The sequence below is a fragment of the Temnothorax longispinosus genome, chromosome 1 (genome assembly GCF_030848805.1).
Source record: "Temnothorax longispinosus isolate EJ_2023e chromosome 1, Tlon_JGU_v1, whole genome shotgun sequence".
NCBI classification, from domain to species: Eukaryota; Metazoa; Arthropoda; class Insecta; order Hymenoptera; family Formicidae; genus Temnothorax; species Temnothorax longispinosus.
This window is the reverse complement of record NC_092358.1, coordinates 26,001,185-26,026,064: the sequence shown is the minus strand read 5'-3', so window position 1 is coordinate 26,026,064 and position 24,880 is coordinate 26,001,185. Positions and strand designations below refer to the sequence as shown.

General features: G+C 44.6%; 2 protein-coding genes across 2 annotated transcripts; both read right to left on the bottom strand.

The window, feature by feature from the left end:
• Positions 1-24: 24 nt before the first annotated feature.
• LOC139821288 (uncharacterized) lies at positions 25-10,716 on the bottom strand. The gene is made up of 8 exons (XM_071792227.1): positions 10,191-10,716; positions 7,012-7,211; positions 6,582-6,771; positions 3,842-4,158; positions 1,934-3,456; positions 1,279-1,677; positions 707-1,089; positions 25-620 (listed from the first exon to the last, which is right to left on the bottom strand). Exons 2-8 carry the CDS (start codon positions 7,122-7,124, stop codon positions 264-266), a joined length of 3,282 nt encoding a protein of 1,093 aa, XP_071648328.1. The 5' UTR covers positions 7,125-7,211; positions 10,191-10,716; the 3' UTR covers positions 25-263.
• Positions 10,717-15,337: 4,621 nt separating this feature from the next.
• Positions 15,338-24,582, bottom strand: LOC139821277 (uncharacterized). Its single transcript, XM_071792201.1, has one exon. The coding sequence runs from the start codon at positions 22,585-22,587 to the stop codon at positions 20,893-20,895; it is 1,695 nt and encodes a 564-aa protein (XP_071648302.1). The 5' UTR covers positions 22,588-24,582; the 3' UTR covers positions 15,338-20,892.
• Between the last annotated feature and the right edge of the window lie 298 nt (positions 24,583-24,880).

Genomic DNA, 24,880 nt, shown 5'->3' with positions numbered 1-24,880 from the left:
AAACGCTTTAAAGTTGAAATAAAATATATAAATGATTTTCATTTCCTGTAACTTAGGCGCTAAAATCTTTCAACATGAAAACAGGTACAAATAAGTAGTTGCATGTTATTTATCGAGAAACGACTAATTGAATCACGATATGTTCGTGAACGATCCTTTATCGATCATAACGCGAATGGCAAGGTATTACACGAACACGTATATAATAATATTAAATACTAAATATGCGAAAGTACTGTTAAAGATAATTTTGGACACTTCCATCAAGGTAAGTAGCCCAATCCAGCTTCGAGGCTGATCGAACTTCTTGTACTTGACGCGTTACTAGCCCTTCTCGAAATACGATTGTTCTCACCCGCGCCGAAAACCGCGGCGATCTCCGCGCTTTTTTTTATGGAGAGCGCTTCGTGATGCGCTCCGGATCTCCCGCTACCGCGGGAGGAATACTTCTTGTCCCGTTCCGCGCCACCGACGTAAACCAAACGGCCCTGAGTATCTCTGGCGCTAACCACGAGGACTTTCTCGCTGCCGGACGACTGCTGAGATCTTCTCCCTGGGCTGAAGAGATCGTAATCCAAGGCCAAGTTATCCGAACTGCCGCAAACTGGCGACGATCGAGTCTGCGATAGAATTCGTACAAAGAGATTTTAATATGACTGTCAAAATTAAAATAAGATTAACAGTTAACATAAAGTTCCTTGGCTACCTTGAGGCAATCGGTGTTGCGCGATGAACTGTGACTACTGGTGAGTCTCGAACCTCGGATCCTCTCAGGACTGTCTCCTCTGCTGAGCGTGCTCTCCGCCGGCACGATTCCCTTCTGCCTGAGTTGCTCCAGTATAGTCGGCTGTATCGGTTTCCTCGCGCAGTAACACTTGTTGCTCTCGGAGCAACTGTCCGTGTCGCAAGCGCAAACGACCGTATTTCCTGAGACAGGCGTAGCCTGTACTCTCCTGGACAACGAGCAGTAACACTTATCCGCCGACACGCACGTACACGACTCGGAGTCGTAGCTGCATTCGCTGCAGCTCACGTATCCGCTGCTGCTCCTGTTCGCGGTGGCACCCATGCTGCGACTCAATCGTCTACCTGCGTAGTTTTATAATTATTACGCGTCAATAAGTACAAATTATACCGAAATTCAGATATTTTGTTATATTACTATATTATTATAATATATATTTTGTTTTACTTTATAACATTTTGAGAAATTGGAACGTACTAAAGGTGTAGACAAGTATGATTAATTTAGATTTTAATTGCAATATTTCTACAAACATGTATCGCTGTCTTCCGAAGTTGTGTGGCACATCCCGTTCTTGCTTGTCCTCCGCGAGGATTTTCTCCTACCGAGTCTGCTCGCCAGCACTCGGTTCCGATGATTATTCCTGACGTCGCATGACGAACTACTGCCGAAGCTATCGTTTAATCTTCTTGCCGGGAATATCACGGAGGTAAATTCTGTGGGACCACCTTTCAGTCTCGAGACCGACCTCTTTATAGCTCTGCCCAATAAACAAGATCGACGGCTCGATCTTCGTCTTTGTGGCCTCCGTCGTCTTCTCATGATACTGGCGGATCGTTGATACAATTCATCTTGCGTCAAGGTCGCGGCCAGTTTCAGTAAGAACTCCTTGTAGAGCGGCTTCAGATCGTTAAATGACATACCCTCCGGATCTGGAAAATAATGAGATCTAAAATAATAATAGATCGCAGTTTGGAAAATTAAGAACAAAGGAGGTAAAAGGGCAAGCTGGTGCTGGTGCTGGTGCTAAGAATGTATTATAAATTAGATAAACAATAATGTGACATGCGTTTCGATCTAAAATAAGATCGTCTTCAGCGCGCTATAATAAATCCTGAATTAGATCTAAATTTTGTTAGATTGAACTTTGTGTGTTCAATCATATTATTATTTAGCGTAGATTATTACCTATGATGGCTGCCAAAATGTCGTCCACGCTGGTCAGACCCTCCTGATTCCTGAACTCGTCAAACAGCTCCGTGAATCCGAGCGGAGTGCCCCCTTTGACGTTATTGGTTCTCCGAGTGCTTCTGGAAGTCAGGAAACTGCCTCTCCTAGGTAGCTCGACCCTCGTCATCAGGTCCCCTCTGTCCACGTCCACGTCGCTCTGCGATCTCTTCAGCGCGTTCTCCTGCAGGATCCTGTTCGCGTTCTCCGAATGGCTAACGGGCGGCTCGCTGCCCGCTCTGCTTCTTCTTCTCACCCGAGGATGACTGTACTCCGGCATGCTCAGCGAATAACCAGGATCCTCTTTCCTCAACGGTTTGTCCATGGTGACGACTCGGCTGACTCTTTTGCCGGAGTACGCTCTCTCCGGGTCCCTCGAGCGTCTCTGCTGGTTTATCGTGCCGTCTGAATGTTCGTGATGTGACTGATAGTGTCCATTATTTTTTAAGTTCTTCGCGAAGAAGATGTCTTCTTGACATCTTCTCGTCTGACTGTTTCTGTTGTTCTTGCCCGCGTAAATGTCCTCCTTCCCGAGACTGTAGATTTTATCAGCGTCTTCGATACGCGAACTGTAGACATTTTCCTTCTTCCTGCCGGGTTGCTCGTAAATGGAGCTCATCTCGTTTCTCCCGGTCTTATTGACCTTCTCGTATATCAGAACGCTGTCAGTTCCGGAAGAGTATAATTCGCAATTCCCAGCGCAATTCGCTCGATTCAAATCGTATGAGCCGTAATTTCTTTCGTAAATGTCATCTTTCATGTCCCGTCTCGTATTGTTCCGTTTATACAGTTTTTCGTACTTGTTCGACTGTCTCTCGTAAATTCCGTCCGTATCGTTATCACGAGCGTGGTAAATTTTATCGGACTTATTAGACTCTATTTCGATCCTTAAAGAATTCTGATCCTTAGCGGAAAACATCTTGTTCTTCGAATTTTGCAGCTCCTCGTTTCTGGACAACACGATGTCACGATTGTTCTGTCCCAGGTTGCACTTTTCGACTTTGACATTGTCGCGTCTCCTGCCGCGCGCCTCGAGAATGTCCTCCGCCTTCACGTCGGAATTCTTCTTCTTCCTACGTGGTACCTTCTGCTGGCTAGGCTTTCCGCCTTCGTCCTCGGTGACGGAGCTACTCACGGAAGTCTTCTTGGTTCTGGGCGGTCTGACAGGATGCGGCGCGGTCGGTCTCGATGGCGGAGGCAGCAGGCAACTGATCCTGCTGCTGTGACTGGGCTCGCGGACGCTGGAGGCAACGGAGGCCAGACTGATGCAGCCGACGCCGTTCGTGTGACGAGGTCGTCGCCGATTCGCGTCCAGATCGGCGAGAAGAGCGCGATACAACGTGGCCGCGGCCGCTATTGCGTCTTCTTCGGATTCGCAAGCGAATGCGTGACACTCCAGGAGCCTGGCCGCCCCGGGCCGTCGCATCACCACGGCGAAGATCGGGGGATAGAATTCCGCTTCGCTTTTTAAACCGCGCATTGTTCTAAAATTAAAAGCAAAATTAAACATCTGTTCGTGGAATTTAATCTTTAAATGTATGAATATGCGCTCTCTACGCTGTTAAAAATTTGTAGTGCCAAATTATACTCATTTTGAGATATTTTTAATTATTTCTATAGGTCGTCACAGCTACTCAATATGTCGTTAATTTAATGAAACTAATGAAATTTAAATAATACTGTTTTATGTTAAAATAATAAATTTCGACACACATGGTAATTAAAAAGAACAAAATATTTTAATATCAAATTAAATTGCATCCTTAAATATTTAACAGGGTAAACATATAATATAATATATATAATATAATAGGTATTGGTAGATCTTTGTATCCCAAAAAATTAATTATAATTATACGTAGCGTCCACCTGTAGAGATCGGCGTGCTTGTCTTCCATCGTCTGTCCCTCGTCCTGATCGCCGACCAGAGGCAAGAAGGCGTGGTGCACATCGCCCGACGGTGTTCTCTTGCATCGCAGCCGCAGGGCACTCCATACCGCTATTCTGCGGAAAGGATTATTCTTCTCGCAGACCTCGCTCGTGCGGAACGTCAGTCCACGCCGGGAGACCTCCAGCTCGGCCCTCACGCATCCCTCCATCCGTTCCAATAGCTGACGGAGAGGTTCCTGAAGACCCCGCACGCTCGCCACACGTCCGCCGACTGGAGCAGCTCCCATGTATTTTACCTACGTGAACGTGCAAAATATACAAATCATCCCGAAGAATATATTTTTAATAGAGAAAGAAGACAGAGAAGATAATTTAAAGTAACGTAAAGCCGACGTATCTTAAGCTTTTTATTGTTTGGAATGTGATTTATTTCAGTAGTATGATCATCAGAGATCGTAGCGGGAATAAGAAATCTACAGGGGAGTTTCGAATAATTAACATAAAAACTTTTTTTTTTTTACTTCGGACGACATTACGAGAGACCGACGCATCCATGTAAAAATAGCGCTTGACAATAGATGCATTCTTTTTGCGTGTCTGAAAGCGGTGGGAACCTGTTTCGCGCGATGGGCAATGTCGAAGATAAACAGGGGTCGTTAAACGGGAACTTTATTATGCACATTTTGAACGCGATAAAGTTCTAACTATAGTCTCTCTGAAAAATTTTTATTGCGTTGCTGCTTATTTATTCGCTACCGCTTCAATATCTATCCCGTGCGGAATGTAATAAACATTATATAATATATATGTTACAATGTGCAAAACTCGAATCGTGGACATCGGATTTCGTACCTCGGATGAAAAATAACGGTGCTCACTTTTATCATACAATTATCCGCGAAATCCAACGATTCGAGTTATATAGAGAGAGAGGCGTGACTTCAGCCATCAAAGAAGACAGGAGGGAGTCAATGCTCTCGACTGTAACAAACAGCTGCCGTGCCATTATGATTGACTGCCACGCCTAAGCAGGTTTCCTCGTCAGGTTCTCTGACGTAATTCTATCGATTGATCGGCATCTTCTTTCGTGAGCCCCAATCGAAGTGCGCGAAGCGATGCGAAACAATGCGGCGGAGCCCATAAAACAGAATACCGTGTCGGCGGCGGTAAAGAATCCGCATACCGGCGTAACACAACTAACAACTGAAGGAGAATTTTTCAGCGCTCCGAATAGTTTATGGAAGTCTGTCACGCTTCGCGGATCGTGAGCGGAATGAAAGTGACGATTAAAAATTCCGGATCGACGCCCCGAGGAAAGTCGAAGGACTTTTCGCGACCCTTTTTCGCGAATCGGGGCACGTCCGCAGGAATGGCGATTGCAATATTGTAACGCGTGCTACGTATACCGAATGTAGATCTCGTGTTCGTCGAATTTTTATGTATCAAAATACCCAAGTCAATCCCTTGAAAAATACACTAATTAAATATATTTATATATTTTAATTACAAGATTTTGATAATTTATTTCATATAAATTGTAACATCATATTATTTATACTATTATTTATACTATTACGGTTTGGAAATATAAGCCTTATTGCAACTCTGTTTATAATTAATTTAGGTAAACGCGTTATCAAAGCGTTTTCTTCGCTTATTAAAAGTTCTTTTGTACCGCACATTGCAATCTATTATAATCTCAATTAAAGCGATACCATCAAATAAATGTACGTATCTACTAATATACGAACTAATTAACACGTAAAAAATTAATTTTGCTGTGTAAGACCGATTAAACTCCGAAGGGTTTGATACCATCTCAAGTTAGATATATAGAGATCTCAGATATATGATTTGCTTTCTCTTCGGATTTTTACAATTCTGTATATACTATAAGTACATTACTCCTTAAAAGATCACTGAGCAATTCTTTCCTTTCTAATGAGCAACCAGCTCGCGAGTAATTATACGTCGATCTCAATTTTATTTCTGACACGGAATCATCACGATCGTCAGGGTGATCTACGCGAGATTTCTGAGGCGGAAAATGGATACCACCCAACGTGCTTCTTTTCACGAAGCTTTTCACCGATCTCATATTTCAGATCTCATCTTTGATGAAGAACAAAACATATAAGATTAACGGTTTATTGTTGAGACGAAATGAGAAAGGTGAATTAATCGAATTTGAAAATGAACGAACCTGATTAATTGTGGTCGCGACGAAAAGATATATACATATTAAATTATATTTCTGCTCAAAGGAGCGAAGCTAGGTCATCCAGACACAACTATTTTTCGCGCGTAACGATTTCCGCAATTTTACGTCGCATTAATTTCTCATTAGATGCCTCGACATTCACTCGCGGGATTTCGCAGTTGTTTCAATTTTGACACTGAGATAGACGAATTAAACGCGCCCGTGAAGTCACGTTCGATGGCGAAGTAGGTGAGCCTTTCGTCGCGGTGCCCGAACCTTCGTCTCCCTTGGAGAACGGAATGATCACGTTCGGCCACGTCGAGATTCGCGAGATTTTTCAAGCGAGGACGTGTGCGGATGCACAATGGAATTAACATAAGTGAAAATGCAGCCGCGCGCGTACTCGCTACGTATACGGTTGAACCGCCGCGAGATCCCCGAATCTGAATCCTCCGACGGGCGACTCGAGCGGGCAATCTCGCGATGGTGCTCCACGTGCGTAATTATTCGTGTCATTACCGGCAGAATTGCGGCGGCACATTCACCGGGCGTCCCACTTTCGGCCTCCACCGAGGCGAACATCGCCTCGATGCGCGCCTGGACGGCGCTGTTCACCCTCTTCTGCTCCTCGTTCGCGTCGTTGGGGTTGCTCGGGATGACGACCGACAGTCCGGCGTACCACCCTCCCAACGTCGAACTGCAGATCGATCTGAGGTGATCAAGACTCGTCAGTGCGAAGATAATAAGAATAAAGCGGTAATAAAAAAATAGTAAATAATAAAAAATAAAGTAGCGCAAGATCAATATTAATTCCCTACGCTGTAATTGGTAAAACGTAATTAAAGAATTTAATGAAAGATAAACAAGAAGTAGTATAAGATCAACGTTAATTCTCTATGCTCTCTAACTGGTCGAATGTAATTAAAACAATTTAATAAATTCGATTCACCTGGAGTCTTCGAACAGCGCGTCGATCTGCGCCTTGCTCCTGAGGGAGCATTCCGACGGTGGCCCGCCCAATCGGAAGCCATCTCCGTAGTGGGATATTCCTAAGGTCGACATGCTTCGTACGAATGTTACGCAACCCGTTCGAGATGCGTGTGTTTGCAAATTGTTTTTCTATTGTGTTGCCCGCTGACGTCATTCGTTCTGAAAAAAAATGCACATTATTACGGTGTAATCAAGCGGTGGCCTCAATTGGAAAAGAATTATTATAGCTGATGATATAATTGACGCTAGTTTGTTCGTCGATCATATCTAAACAGAACTCGTATATGGTAATTACTCGCGCCTACTTGTTTCTAACAACCTTGTGGAAGTTAGTTAAGGTTTCCCCGAATGACCCGAATACGATATCAGTGGAAAAGTTGTTAGGACCGCGCGTATACGCACAATCGGGTCCTTCGGCTTTCATCTGGTGTTTCACGTGGTGCTCATTACCGACGTCGCGGCGCGTTAAATTTATGCGGGCGCCAGACGGTGCGTGAATAATTAAAATCGCGTCAGACAGGACCGGGTCAGCCTCGGTACTTTTACATACGAGGCGAGATAGACGCGGGCAACGGTAAAAGTGATCGGGACAAAAGGAAAATGCGAACAATATGAGCTCGCGATCGTCGATGCGTGACAGATAAAACGGTTGACCGCGGCAGCGGCGATTTGAATTTTCTTGCACGTGATGTCTCGCGATTATGCAAACGGCTTGAGAGACTGGCGTATCGGTCAACGTATTAAATGATGAAAGTTGTTAGCACGCATTTAAGCGTAAATTAATATAAAGCGAACTGATATAAAGAGTGCTTTACTCCTTTGCCTTGAATCAATATCAAGGTCGTTGTCCTGCAAACTAGAAATCGTAAAAACTGTTATTCATGGGAATACATAATATATATATAGAAAAATTGCGTGTTTATTCGCTGTTACGGATTTCACCGGCAATTGAAACTTTACGCATTTCTTCATTAAGGTGGTGTACGCGCGCCGCTTTTTAATAACTCTTTAAAAAAATGGTGCCGTTGTCCAAGTGCAAAACCGGTTTCAACGGAGATCCGCAGTAAATTTATATTAATAATATATTATAATTTAAAAAGTAATGCGACTTTCTCCTTAATCAAAAGACAGAACGATTATCTTGCCACATGTTATAATTAAAGGTACATTTTTTTAAATTGAAAACTTTATAAATGTAGTTGAAATTAAATAATTAATATTCGATGCAGTTATACAAACATTTCAAATTACAAATTTCGTAATATTAGAAAGATGTATTCTTGCAATAAAGAGTCAACGTCAGCCTCACGTCCGGTACGAGCTAGCGCTTTAAGATATCTATATACGACTGCTCACAGTTAGGCTTTACAGTTATGGGCCAGCTGGATGAGGCGGCATGCAGCCTGGCCGGTAGCCGAAAGGTGTCAATGTCGAGTTTGGAGTCGGGTTATTACGCACGCAATCTTTTTTTTTCAAATTTAAAGTATAAGAAGTGGCGCTGAGTACTATCATCTATCACTTGCAATATGTCAACAATAATTTTTAAACTCTTAAACGAATTATTTAATTTAGATAATTTATATGGATCCTTAACTTCCTATTAAACAGGGAATCTATCTTTTAAACGAGGTATACACAGGATGAAGACTGGGCCGGAATCGAAGTACGGACTTTTGAGTTACTATATAATCACTCGCGCAGCCACGGAGCAACGCGTCATCCCCGCACGCAATCTGAAATAACTGTCAGTACGTGTCCCTGTCGCGAACGCGTACTGACCTTACGTGCCGATCGTACGCGATCGTTACACGACGAAATCGATTGCCAAAACAGCACTGTAATTACGATTCGGCTGATTGGACCACCGACGATTTCGAAAACGAGCGGGAGGCTGCGTCACGATAATTATCGGTGGCGCAGGGTAATTAACAGAGGCCACCTTCGGCCACGCGCGTGCTTTTAATCGAAACGGAAGTTTTCTCTCCGCGCGCTCCACTCATCGTAAACAGCTCCTGACACTCAAATTTTCCTTTATACAGCACAAAATATGTGATGCCACTCATTATGTCGTGAGATCGCTCGCGAGAAGACTGCCTCCTTGCTCATCGCCTGAAGCCGGCCCTGAATAATCACCGCCGGTGAGCTTCTTGATGCCGGTGACCCAGTTTCGGCTCTGCACGCTACCGTAATCACTGCAGCAGCACGAACCTCATCGATGTTATTATTAACAGTCTGTGACTACGCGCCGAATTAGCGATGACGTTTGAAAAATTAACGCGGAGCGCCGCGCGAGCGGAACGTCGGAGGAATCTGTGGCGTGGACGGGAAAATCGCGCGGGGAAACGGAGATGATTTCGCGAGCGATCGCTCGATCCGCATCCGCACTGTCCGTCGCGTTTCTCTCGAGAGCATCATCTCTCCCTGTTTTCATAACTGTCGAAGCGTCCGCGTCGTGTTTGTGGCAACGGTATTAAGGTCGGCGAACAGATTACGGCATCACGTGTCGTAGACGAGAGCTCTGGTCGATATAAGCGCTCGACTTTGATGCGTGTGCGTCGTTCAGCTTACAATTACCAGGTTCACGGCTCGTTTCCCGCCTGCATCTGCTTTAATGGATTTCGAACCGACCGATAATCACATGCGCGAGACATACATCGTCGGTGCGTCATCGCCTCGATCGCACCGATGGATCATTTTCTTAGCGGTTTTAAAAGGCACGTCGTCGGTTCCGGGAATTTTAGAAACTCGGTAATTATCGTGCGCGGCCGGAGATTTCATTTATTTCAGACGCGCACACATAACGGTTGTCGATGCCGACAGAATATTGATTGATAATTTTTCACTTACATTTTTCACTTACCTATTGTTAGTATTGATCGAATTTGTATGAAGAACGAACTCCATAGTCGCGTCCCGTCACGTGGACAACGTGATGATTTGATTGTCGCAATGTTTATTGTCAAATCAAAATATACGAGAAGCTAATAATGTAATTAAGATTTACATATCCCCGAGATTACGTCATATAGCGCACTATTTAGATATTTAGAGCGGCAGAAACATCTACTTTCCTTTCTGTGAAAAATTTGGCATATTTACGTCACGACTCGAATAAGACTAATTGTCCGAGATACCTACCTGTTTGCTTCTTAAATATCGCCACGTGTGCTCCAAGATGAAACTCAACCATCCGATTTCGGCGCTGCCACCCCTGACACAGTCTCAATCGTTCGATCAACTCGCACTGTCATATCACCGTCAGGTACAGAGAATCTATCACGAGAATTGGCGAACCGGAGCGTCATTCGCGAGAGGATGCCGCACCACGTCGAGGAGCCTCACTCACGATCGTTCGCCAATTCATCTCTTTGGCCGACCTTCGACGGGGATCCTCCTCCTTGCGTCCGCCGACCTTGGCCGCGGCGAGTCGATCCGGATGGCCGTCGACGTGAAACTGCCGGGGATGTTCCGCAGGAGAGGCCCGAGTTCCTTTAGCTAGCGAGTCGGCGCCTCCGCGCCGCGGAACGAGCAGGAGGAGAGGGATGAAGATCGGCAGAGTGAGAAAGAGAGAAAGAGAGAGAGGCGAGATGCCTTCTCCCGATGCGCTCTCGGGCGTCGCGAAAACACGCCGGGTACTCTCTCGTTGCGACGTCCGGAAATCTCGCGCTAATGATACCGCGCTGATAAACCCAATTGACACGCCCACGATATTGCACTTTTGCCGGATAAGACGCTTTCTTCCCTCGCTATTACATCCGCTATTATCCAAAGAGGTGATGCTTCACGGAGAAATTTTTGCCCGCCGTTTCAAAGAGGCATCTGATTCATCTAGGTACCTTAATTTATATTTTGGAGTAATCAACGAAATTGGCTAATGAGGATATAATACGATCTTGTCTGGAAGATATTTCCCTTTTCCATCAGCATTCTCTCTTTGCAGTACTTATTTTAAACATTTCTAATATCAAAACTCTGTTCTAATCGACATATTTTGCGATAAATTTTATTTCATTTTATTTGCATTTACATATGTAGATACAGCCAGTTTTTAAACGCTCTTGCGCGTGCATTTTCTCTTTCTCGTAAAACAAGTACCTAATAAATCAATAACTTTTGCGTATTATTTTACACATGACGCGTGTACTTCGTCTGACCGATATCCGACTGGTTTCGAGGTGGGTTAAGTCGAATGATGCCAAGAGGACCGCACCGGCGAGGCGAGGAGCAAACGCGGGAGAGGATTTCGCCGAGAGCGGAAGAGCGAGGGAAAAAGATAGTTGCAACTGAATCGATGGGCAATCGGGTGGACCGTATGGCGCGTTCGTCCCGATCCTCTGATTACCGCCGGCATTGGAAGCCGGTGCGCGCTTGCCGCGGTAACGTCGTAACCGGTAACGGTACCGGGCTTCGACGGTGTTCACCGGATGGCCGCACCAATGTGAGAGTACTGTTATTCCAACTATGCGGGCTCCCTGTTCTCCCTCTCCGTCTATTCCATCAGCGGCTGTGCCCCGTCACTCCCGCGTTTCCGTCTCGCTCTTTCTTACCCGTTCCGCGACACGTCCGGCTCGGTGTTACCGTTCACGTCTATCGATCCGGTTTCTTTCCTTTTCTAGCGAAAGATTTGGAATTCCCATGTCCCGAGTCCCTGGTGAAAAATTTGCTCGTATTTTCTCAGAAATTTTCTAAGAATTGAGATTTATGAAAAATTCTGGAAAAATATATAAAATTTCTCAGATACTTTTGAAAATAATTGGATGGAGATTTTCGGAATATATTTCAGTAGGTATCCGTATGTATAAAAATTTTTGATAAATTGCACAGATTTTCTCATATTTATTTAGATTTCTACAAAGACATGTTGGCGGGAAAAATCTGAAATATTTTATTATTTTGTTCGAATTTATGTAAAAAACGTTCCAATTCGTAATAAAAAATCTGAAAAATTCTGAGCATTCTGAGAAAATCTGAAGATTTTTATAGAAATTCTGATTAATAATGTGAAAAATTCTGAAACATTTTCCACCAGGGGTGAACGTGAACCAGGAGTAAATACGTACTTAATGATGATAACTGAGAAAATCACGATTCCTTCTGTAGCGAAAAGCCTTCATTGCACGTCACAATCTGATTTACGTTATTTTCAAAATTAGCCAGCCATGTCAACGTAACGGTATTGAGTGCCGAAATATTAATACAAAAACGGTAAGTCGGTAGTAGCAAACTTCCGTGGAGAAAAATAATTGTTACAATCGCTCGAGTCGGGTAAAGTGACCATGTCTCGCTATGCATATAATTTCTGTCGCAATCGCAATTTACTTTCATTTGCGTATTGTTAGCCGCCGCAACGCTCGTAGATGCATTGCTCGACATTAACTTTTAGCTAATGGCGAGAAAGTCGAATTTTAAAGATACCGCATACGTTTAACATTATCTTTATTACTTGCATTACAAAATTGCAGGCTAAAAGCACTCGCGCGATGATGATTGCGACGCTTTTTAATTCAAAGCGTATTTTTCTGTGTAATGTATTAATCATTGCAACAAAAATTTCAGCTTAGTGGGTTAATTGTATGAATACTATTAATAAAACATAGAAATAACTGTTAATTCTGTTACATATTTAATAATTATATGTGATTGTTTGCGCGTTAGTCTAAAAAAAGCGCATCTTTCAGAAAACTTATATATATAAAATAAGCCGCGCGATGTTTCCGTCAGGATCGATAGAGACCCGTTATAGATCAAGTTCGCATAATAACCGTTGGTTTTATGCATCGCGCGATTACGGCTTACGTCTCATAGGTATCGTTCAGTCAACAGCAGGTGGCATATATGCCTCGTAGCCACGGAACATTTTGCTTTAGCGAGAGGCTACGGCGACTGCCAATTTCTCACGAAGGCAATCCCGCATCTGTTGTGTTCATCCTTTTGAAAATCACGCGAATGCACCTAAGCCGGATATCTCCGATTAGGCGCCGCAGTGTCGTTGCACCGCTATTTCGCGGGGTTCATCGAGTTGTTGATTCGTGTGTTCCATATCTGTCTGTCGAATGCGCCTTATTTCTCGTTACACATATGCATACCGTGAACCGGCACGTTGAATCGGTTAAACATTTAATGAGAAGCGTTTGTTAAGAGAGAGTTTTGAGATTCCTGAACCGTTAAAGAACGAGATATTAATGATCTATAATTTTTATAATCAACGTGCAACTATAAGACCTTTTCTTGAGTAAATGTTACTAATTGATAAATTGCGCTCGATTGTCACGATATCGTGATATCCTTTAATTTTTAATTTCGACGTATACAAAACCGGCGGAAGTCTCCACGGTATGTGCGATTACGTAAAGCTTTTAAAATCACTTAGAGGGATTCAGGCGGAAGTATTGGCGACTATCGATTTGTCACGCAGGCACGGGTTTTCGCAGCTGTTACCTCGTCTCTTCTAAATGCAGAGTTCCGCGTTTAAATGCCGTTTCTCCATTAGCTAATTGCGGAACCTCCCATCATTCACAATTACTCCTTACTACTTCATAATACATCGAAACTGCATTTAAAAAGCACTTATAGCAGGAAATGACTCTTTCCATCTGTTGGAAATTAGATGAAAATATGTAGGTATGTTTTGAAAGCGTTAACTTACGAAGCATTGTTTTAATAAAATAGTTTCGTTTAATAAAATATTCCATACAAATTTCATACAAATTTCAAGTATGAAAAATAAATATAAAAGATATGTTTTTAATCAAAAAGTATAAAAAAATATAAATAAAATATTTTAAGTATTTATTTTCGAAGTTCGATAAAGAGTAATAAAATCGTGTCTGTCAAGATGGCCGGCCGCGGTCGATCGTGCTCATATAGCACCACTCATTAAAATCACCAAATATACCATCTCTGAGCGGTATAGCCGCCGACATCTACCGGCGAGTATAACGAGGCATCTCTTCTTCATAAAAAGTAAATCAGGTCTCGAGCTGCTCGAACAGAGCCACCAGACCATTATTTCAAACGCGGTTGGTAAATTATTTTATTCGCCGTGTCATCAACCCGCAACTGCCCCGATGATCGATCCCGCCCCCATATTTTTTCTCCCCTTTGACCACGTGTATTCTTTCTGTATTACAGATCTCTTCCCCCTACCCATATCTTCTTCGCTGATGCATCTCGACGTGACCCTGTTCACACGTTGCTTATACTCCAGATTCGTGGCCACAGTCGCCGTAATGTGCGCGATGCAATTACACAGTCTGCTTCCTTCGAAAAGGAACGTTCGATGGACCCATTGTCGTCGTCCGAGACAAGGAGAAACCGAGAAGAGTGATTCCGCGAAGATAACTGTAAACGGTTGAATAGCAAGTGGACTTTACGCGAATTCTAATAGGTGAATGCGATAAAAAAAATTACATTTATGTCAATGTTGTTTTTTTTTAACAATAGACTTTACAGAGCTGTCCGATTGAGGATACATTATTACGCGCGCGTTAACATCTCTCACGTCATTTAAAGTAAAGAAAACCGTACAAGAGGAATATTAAGCGGCAGGTGGTATTAGAAATAGTAATCTGTTGTTGTAATTGACGTGCATATGCAAGTATTACGCCGACCGCTTTGCCCGGCAAACGATCGTCCGTTAATCCGTTATATCGCCACCGGCACCGTTATAGGAATTAAATTTGCACGAGATATTAGAGTGCAATAATCGTCCGGCGGGGGTTGGATGAATCGCGCCGACGACGCGGCTTGGACGGATTATTAAAAACTAATTTCGCCTCTGACCCGATTTCTTTACGCCCGTACGCCCGTATACGAGCGTGTATACGTGGTTAACTGTAAATCGCAGAACCACCATCTAACTGTAATTCGAGCTTTTAGCTCGCGCGGCTGCGTTACGTTATCGCAGGAATTTGAGAATGTTAAGGTCGCTACGTCGACTCTCCGCTAATCAACGATCCGTGAAGGCCACCCGGCGCAGCGCTCGATATTAAAATTCGTAAGAGATACTTATACTGAATTGCGAAATTCCGTGGTAGCTGCAACAAGACGTTGCATTCTCACCGTTCCGTTTTTTAGATATTATACCTTTCCACTTAATTCGCATTACAAATTATTAAATATTTATTTATTGTACTATTTGTCGAAATAAAAAAATTGGGATAACGTAAGTATTTCTGGACTGTTAATTTTGTCAAATCGGATAATTTTCGTTTTCGGAGCAACGACTTGGACCGCAGAGATGCGAGGGAAATTAATAATTAAGAAATATTTTATTAGTTCTGCGATGATTTAGTTAATGATATTTATTTGTTGCGACAAAACGCGTGTACATTATATTCACATTGTTTCTCTATTCATGACATTAGCCTACGTATGTACGTATGTACACGCGGAAGTTTAATCGGCGACGCACTTTCGTCGCGAAGGAAAAGCGCGGCTTGCGCAACGCCGCGCGGTGTATCTTCGCATTTTCTCTTCAGCGGAAGATAACTCCATCCTCATTCCTTCGCTACTCGCCGCGTTCCGCGTGTGCGTACTGTGTATGTATTATCTATATATATATGCAGTTATAAACGTAATGAGTCTTCTCTTTCGCATTCTCGATGGCACATTCCTATCAGCGCTCGTCTCAGACGCGAGTGTTAATTAATGACAGGCGTCTTACGCACGACGCAATCGTCTTTAAATAAACTGTCGCGTCCAATCGCAGATACACACACGCACACACACACGCATGCATACACAATTAATTATGGTATTATTGATTGTCGTACAATGAAGTGGCGACCTGTGCCCTGCCGCGCGAAGCAGCTATGCAGTTTCTCATTTCACCGCGGAAAGCTGCAAGGTCGTGGAGTAATGCACCGGCATCCGGATGCCATTAGCGCATACCTACGAATGCATTTCGTCCCCTTCATCTTGGCATAGCTCTTCCGGCGGTTGTTGTACTCGCGCGCCGGCTGCCAACCGGCGGAAGAGCGATAAGAAAAAGAGAGAGGAGTGTGAGGCACTATTCTCGGACACGCGTTTGTACCGCTATGCGTGTCCCCTTACGCGATCGACTGGTAACGTGGCTTGTCACGCGCGTATTATTTAAAGCCTATAGATACGACGAAGTGAAAAATGTAGAATAGTCCCCTTACGCGATCGCGAGCAACAATGCAAATGGACGGTAGAATAGAAAATAACGAAGAATTATGAAATGAATCATCATTTCTGCGATTGACCGTTTGACGATGTGTCATTTCTCAATCTGTCGCATTGGTGACTTTCGTTGTGAGTTCCAAGCCAGCTTCGCAGAGCCAGCTGCTCATTTACCACACGATAAACCACAGATGAGTTTTGATATTACGCGGTTAGTATAATCGTTACGTCGAGTTAATATATATTTGGCATACTAACGTATCCAGATAGGGAGAATTCAAATGGAAGACGATAAATGATTTGTCCGAATGTACAGGGCGATTAAATCGACATAGAAATTTACAGTTACAATGTCCGAGCGCTCTAACTGTACCGCTTGTAGCATTTATACCCCGCAGCGCCGTTTTACATTCTATAATTATGTGTTATAATCGCAAAACTATAAATCGCTAGTCGCGTCTCTCACACGACATTTCATTATCCTATGTATTCAAGTACAATGGCTGCATCCTAGCGTGAAAACGCTGGAATAAACGAGCTTGGAAACCGTTGTACTACCGCACTTCCAGCTCGAGGAAAATGTTCGAAAATACCATGCTTCTCTTTTCTTATTTGAAAAGGAGGAAAATTGCAAGATCTCTTTAGCATTCCCTTCCCTTCGACAATTCCAATAATCATTTTTCTGTATAACATCGATGAAAGAGAAGAGAATCTGAAGAATCTTTTACTATCGCCTTTTCTCCTTTCCACAAGATAAAACTTTTCATATCGAACAGACATATCTCGTTTAACATTCTTTCACATTCGACACCGACATTGCATTTTCTTTCCTTTTTTGGAGGAAAATTCGTTGTAGTCTAATAATTCAGTAATTTTTCTCTCGTACACGTTAAAGCATTCAGAGCGCAGACTTTCCTCGAGAGTGCCCAAGAGATTTTATATTCAGCTTTCGAACTTGTTCGGAAATAATAAACTCGCCAAAAAGCCCTTTTATTAACGGCCGGAGAGAAAGAACGCGCTCCACTTAAGCTACCAATCAAGGTAATTTGCATTCCACCGGTTGTTTGTTGCAATCCTGAAACTAGAGTATCGCGTACGAGACGGGTTGGCGGTTAACCCTGAAAATTACACGGGAGAACGGAATGTGGGGCCGGCGACGGATAGGTTCGCGTGCATGGTGCATATAATGCACCGTAAAGTGAAATAACGCGTCTCGTGTCCGAGCAACCGTGATGCTCCGACAACGAAATTCGTCCGTTGTTCAAAATATGTTTCAGCAAAACAGTTTGGACTACTATCAGTTAGACCGTTCTGCTTGAAATCCAACGTTCCGACAAAATGAATTTCGTGCCTGGCAAAACACTTCCAATTGCAAGCACGAATATCCTCGTTGTATCTCCGTTATGCGCGCGTCGATTAGAATCAAGATCACTCTCCGACGTTCCTGCGCGATTTAATGGCATGCTCGTTTAATTAGCTTTGACTGGCTTATTTGGTAAATACACACACACACACGCGTATGTAGATATATCTCCGTATTCGTACACGTATATGCCTGTACACGCACATTTCTGGTCATAAATATTTTACACTCACTTTCTACCTCAGCAATACTATATAATTGTCGCAGCAATAAAACAATCTTTGCCGTAGTAAACGTACATTTTTACTTTATCAGGCGTCGCGAAATTTCGATCAGGCGCCTGGGAGAAGCGCAGTTGAAAAGAAAAGAAAAGGAAAGAAAAAGGAAAGGAAAAGAGAGGGAATTATACGACCGTGTTACAGCCTTGACGTGAAAACAACGTGGCAACGATAGTCGGTGACTAATAAAGTGTGCATCCTAGTATGCACGACCGGCGATAATAATTCAGTGGCGTGGAATTCTCTCTTTTTCCTGCCGTGCGTTTGCATCTAAATATTTTCTCCGTTTTTATCTTTTACAATCGGGTAATCAATCGGTCGGAGAGAGAATTTAATCTAGCGGTATTTAAATTTGCATATTGGCGATATGACTTGCGGTTCTCTTTCATCGGTGAGATCTCAAGGAAGGATCACTTCGGAGAAAAAGGATTTACCTGTCTCGTTTCCTGATTTGCATAATACTTCCGCCGTGAACAAGTTACGCTGTGACGCATTAACGATGCCTACGTGCCTACGCCGCAACTTTCTGCTCGAAGACACGCGTCGATTAAGCAGCAATGTCACCTTCTATAAACACGTTGCCGCTTATAATTCCGAATTTATACATTGAATCGCTTTGCATATTCTTTGCCCACTTGAATATTAATTTGGAACGATAAAAAAACGTGACGATTATGTAACGCTTCTGCTGAAAGTGCAAAATATACATCAGATTATATTTATTTTTATTATTCTACGCGCGTTATGAAATCTCATGAATATTGTCAAAGTATACTGTCAGTGATATTTTAAATAAACTTTTTCGATATTCATTTAGAAGACGTCGAATCGAATGTCGAATTATGTTTTTTTCTGTTCGTACATCCTTCGTCGATATTTTTCTGCGTAATATCTATCATTATGCCGCTCGGAGAAATTCGTGGCGAAAGGCGAAGCTCTTTTTTATTGCTTATAATCGACGCGCTCGATGAAAGAGAAACGCACTTCTGAGCGGTATTTGAATGCTGTGTCCCAGTTACGTAATGACGAATAATTGTTCTTGCATAGTTCCTGGTCACTAATCACCGAATACTAATATGTATATATGAATCATTCAAGATCTTCGCAGCTCTCGCCATTTTTACCTCGAGAGCGACATTTAAAACTGAAAGGATCGAAACTGCGACTGAGAAAATTTGAGCAAGTTTCGAGGATTCGCAGGCGACACGTCGAAGGATTCGACGGTTTATGTAACCGCATCACAATGAAACAAGGCGAAAGTGTTAATTATAGCGACTGAGGGATTAAAATCTTCTCTGTGATCATCACCAGCGCTGACGTCTACGCAAAAACATCTCGATGCGTTATTTTTAATCGTGAGGACACTTGTGTTACTATCATCTATAGAGAATTAACATCTTTTGCGCGTATAATCATCATAATATCATCATTAATATATAATTATCCTCCTATCCTTAAAAACACGACCTCGCAAAATGATTTCTTTCAACTATGAAAACATCGTGGATAATGTTTTTCTCGGCAGTAATAAAAATTAATGTTTCGATAACACGATAATAAACGTATAATATATCAATACGTGATTTCTGGAGATCTTTCGAACGTGAAAAACACATGTCTCAACATCGAACGAGATTCCTTTGCGTTTAAGCTTTTGCTTACGACATCAGTGCTAATGTGCCACGATAAAACTTCAACAAGCGCGTGGCCGCAAAATGTCTTAACCAAGGACACTTTTCTCGGTCGGCGGTAATGTACGATTGTACGCGCCTCGCAAATGCAAATATCGAGGCTTCTGACCAGACTTTTTATCTGTTCTTTATATAACGTATCATTTCTTGCTCTTTTCCTCGAGTTATATAAATCGCACAGATGTTATATGTGCAGTACGTCAGGTTAATTGCTGATTATCTCATTAAAGTACTGTTTGAAAAATGAGGTTTATTTAATTACACGAAAACAAAAAAAAGATATTAAGAGTCGATTGATGTTTTGATATTTAACACATGTTGTACGTGTCCAAGTATCCGAGGAAATAGCTTTTAAATGCTTTTTTAAGTGCTGGCGACAATGAAATCTTTGTTGATCTATTCGCAAACTTTTTAACTCGTTTTCACAGAGAAAATATATGTAGCATGTCTCTTTTTTCCTCTACGCTTTACGCCTTCATCTAATGAGCTTCAGACAGAACTGTTATCTTTCTAAGCCGACAATAATTACTACCTAATTAGTTTGTTCTGCGATAGAAAGGTCGTTGCGTTTCTCGAGACGTTATGTCATCGTGTAATGTATGGCGTTTCGTTCATTCTCCGTTTTTATATTAAATGCTTTTTATATTAAACTGATCCAATAAGATATATGTTTTTAAGAAATTTGATAGATAATTATATTTAACATAATAATATACTTATATCTTCAAAATGAATACGAATTATATCGTTATCGATTTAATTAAGAAAAGTAATTTAAAATACGCCTGCTGCTGTATAATACCGTTAGGCAAAACTTGCTACGGAGAGTCGGAATTGCAACGTTTCGCAATGCGGTCTTTTTCCACGTGACATGACGACGGAACATGAAATCGCTCGTAACTGTAGCGCCGATGTCACGCTTGGAGAAGCAAGCTGCAAGAAGATGTTTGTTAACCCAGACAAAGTCTATTGCATCAACGCGATCGACCGGAAAAAGCAAGATTCATTTCGAACAATCGCCTGGTAGTAACATCGCTAATAAAAGAAAAAAGGATCTCACGAAGAATTTTTACGATCGAACGATAGATATAAATTATTCGTTATAACTTTATCGTTATCGACAGATTAATGTTCCAATATGCCATATTTATCTGTTAGCATTCTAAACTAGTAACGGACATTAGCAAATCATTAGTAGCTGACCAAGATATTTGATAAAGAGAAGGTGAATATATCAATTTAACTAAAAATGCTTCGCTCTTTATAGTATTCTCTTCGATAAAAAGTATCCAGAAGTCGGTCTGGATCACCTAGAAAGCTTCAGGCAGCATGACACTGCAAGAGACCAATCTCGAGAAGCGATTCTAACGGGGTCTCGGCCTAGGCAACGGTTGAATCTGCTGCTGCTGTTGATGATGATGATATCCTCCCCTCGAATTCATGGCCTGTGTTCGTTCCGGTCCATCGTTGAGGCTCAAACCGGCAACCAGTTGAGCAATCTCGCGATCCTTCTTCTCTTCCTTCGGCAGCGCGTTACCGTTCTGCGCGCTGAAGCCCAAGGAGGCCAGACTGCCGTGGCTCCTGCTGCGATGTTCCGCCCGAATGCTGTAAGAAAAGGCTCTCTCGTTCAGATGACCTTTCCGCCGGTATATGCCGGTACCAAAACGGGACTCGTTCTCCGGACTGTCCGCTTGTCGAGCGACTTCCGGCGCGGTGAGATCCGCGTGAGAGGCGGCTAATCTCCTGGACGTGCCCAGGGTGGAGTTATCCGCCTCCACCGGATGTCGTCTGCCTCTGTTTCCGGCGGTACCATACGTGGCTGGATAAATGGCCGCCGCCGGTGCCGCGGTCGGCGGTACCACTGGCAGAGGAGCGTAGACCGGGACTATCGGAGTCGCTGCCGGAATGGGCCTTAAACGCGGATGATGACTTTTCCGTGGCAAGGTGGCCGCCGGCACCAAAAGCACCGGCGCCGGTCTGGCTAAAGTACCGGCGACGGATCGGCTACTGGGTGGTAGCGGGTGAGGATGGTAGTGTTGTTGTCTGATGGGATGACCCAGGGTGTGATGTCCGTGGCCATTGGCGTACACGCCCTGGTGCAGCTGATGGTGAAGAAGCTGCTGCTGTTGCTGATGCTGCTGTAAGGCGTCCTCGTGCAACGAACGAGTCTTCATTTTCTTGAGCTTCTTATTAGCTTTCCGTCGCGCGGAAGAGGATTCCTCCAGCAACAACGGTTGGGCGGGAGGGGGCGGCGGTGGCGGCGGCGGCGGTGGGGCGACCAACTGGCGCGGTCTGGATCCCTTCGTGCTTCGCAGGGTGCCCTGTTCCTGATAAAGTCCATCGACTTCGTCGCGACCCCTGGCCCAAACCTTGTGATTCTCGTCGCCATTGTACAAACTGAGGTCGTCGGTCGAGGCAGTGTCCAAACGGGTCGGTTGGGGGCTGTCCAGGGTGGTGCTCGAGCCGCCCAGAGTGTGGTAGAGACTGTTGTTCGACTGTGGATGACCCGTCGTGACCCCGTTCGTCGTCGCCGACGACGGGTCCAGGCCTTTCGCGTAGCTGCTGTCGGCGTAAGCGTGGAAGCAACACCTTACCAGGGCGTTGGCCGCCATGTCCCGTTTGCATATGAACGCGTGACACTCGAGAACCTTGATGCCGGTCGTTCTTCGCAGCACGGCGGCGAACAGGGGTGGATGATTCGCGCTGGGCGTCCGTGCGAACGGCGAGTCCAACGGCAGGAAACGCGTATTGGACGTGTCGCCGTTTCCACCCTTGACGTGTCTGACCGCAGCGCAATAGTGGAGCGCCTCGATGGGGAAGAACCGCGTGATCTTTTTGCGATGCTCGTCGACATTCTCCAGGAGCAAGCCGTTGCTCCAAACGCTTAGCCAGGAGTCTATCCCACGCGCACCCAACGCACCTTGCTCGGGGTAGAGTTCTCTCAGGGGTTCCTGCACGCCCAGGAGCCCCTCTTTGCTCGTGTGAGGTACCGAGCTACCTAAATAGAGTACTCTGCAGCGACAATACGGCGTCGCCGTATCCTGATTAGCTCCCCTCATTTTTTTTTCTTATTCGACTCGACTAACTTATTGATTAGAGAGATTCAACCGACTTTTGCGAGCGCGATTGAGTAATGAAATTTAATAGTTGTTAATAATCAGAGAACTATCGTTAACAATTCAGTTGTAGAAGGTAGAGATATTTGTTTAATACGATTACAGATAATCTTATTAGCTGGTTACTCTCAAGTTCTAAAAAAAATTATTGTACGTGAGTCAATCGCATTGTCATATAGGAATGACACTCAAAAGTGGTCCTAAACTGTCCTAAGCGGAGAAACCGTTCGGAGATTTCAATGCGTGGTACGTAAGTCCCACGATCGGCGACACTCAGTGATATGAACGTCAATTATTAGCCGCGGCGGATCGTTTCCCATGCGCAATGTGGGGCCGCGGATGTGACTCAGGATCTCATTGAGCGATTACGCTGCGACGGGACTCCGCCCGGTAGCACTCGCAGTCGATTACGCAGTCGTTGCTTTCCAAAGACAGGCGGACAAGCGGCGTGTACACGTCGTCGCAGCGCGGCGTTGCAAAATACGTGCGCGCAGCAACGGCGAGAGGAACTCCGGCGGCGCGTATATTTCGCAGCAGCTGTAGCCGCTCGCTCGAGATCGCGTCAGGCCATTATGGCCGCCTTCTTGCGAATCCCCCCTTCTCACCGGCGTATCGGGCCCCCGCTTTGCCCTCTGTCTCTCTCTTTCTCTCCTTCTCCTTTTTTCCCTCGCCGTCTCCGTTTCTCTCCGCCGCTTTCTTTCCCTTCGTGCCTCTTCCCTCTATCACGGGCCCCCTTCCCGTGCTCCGTCTCTGTCGCTTCCTTTCAGTTCTCTCTAGGCTTCTCTATCCCCTTCTCTGCGATCAGACCCGGGGCCCTCGCTGGTATGCGGCGCAGTGGCGTAGACGTCGCCGTTGTTGTCCCTCACTAACGCACCTCCACGTGTAGCTGCTGTCACATATATGTACGCACACGTACTCCGCACACGTACTCCGTACACTCGCGGTCGCCGTGGAATATACCTGGGAACGACAAATGGAGAAAACAGCTCGGCGATACCCGGCGATACCCGGCGGCGAGGATTTAACGACTATTCCCGCGGGCCGTGTGCTGGTGTTTGTGGAATCCAGAGGCGCGGCCGCAGGCGTCGACCGCGCGAATCACCGTACCCAGCACCGGTGGGCCTCATTGGGCCTCACGCCGCGGAGATGGCGAAAATGGCGGATGCTGCTCCGGTTTGAATGCCGATTCGATGCTACGGAGCGATCGAAGACGGCTGACGGCTCGAGGAAGAGCGGCACGAAGATGGTACGCGAGGGGGGCCTCAAGCTCGACACTGACACATCATCGACTTTGCGGGGGAGCCGCTCTTGCCGTTCTTGCCGTTTCTGCGTCCGGGCACACACACAACACACCAACCACGCGACACGCACACACGCGCACGGACGGTCTCGGAGCGGAGCGGCGAACCAGCTAACTGCCAGAACGTTCGTCTTCGGACTGAGAACTGGTGGAAGGCGTGAGACTTCGTGACTGGGGTCCCACTCCGGCTTCACCACCAGACGCTCTCCCACTCTCCTCCTTTGCGCTTTTCATCGTCGGGTCACTCCCTGGACTCCGATCCTGTCGCCGTACCTATCTCCTCTCGGTGGCGAACACCGTCGATAGGACGGCGGGGAATTATGCCGAGGGAAATGGACATTCCTTCGGCTCGATTTTATGTGGAGACGTTAATGGCGCTTCCCCTTTCCTGCGAATGACGCAACGCGACGCTGTTTTGCTATTAATACCAGTTAGTACCTTGACTCGAGATATGTGACATTTTAGCACGCAGGAATTTTGCACGCATCAGGATGTCGCGAGAGAGTTGACTCTTCAACGCCGTCAATATTAACGTCGGACGATGCTAATTTATGACTACAGATGGTGACGCGGACATGAAATTATAATACAGGTTGTAATCAACTTTGTATTTCAAATATTGTATCTTCAATTGAAAGTGAGTAATATAGTTCCACAGAGCACACATATATCTTCGTATTTATTATTTATCGAGTCGTACATCAAGCAGTATTGCTATGTGCATGTTGCCCTTTATAGGTCAAAGATTGCGTAGGTATCGTGAAGGAAAGCCCGTCCGGCACACGGTTTTCACACAGAAACTGTCGGGGCCTGGGAAGTGAACGATTGTCTTTTGACAAGAGGTAGGATTCGTGGTCTCTAGGTCGTTCTTCATATCGACGAAGCAGAACATGATCACGAAGGTGAAATCACAAATTTGTTGCGTAACAATGTGAA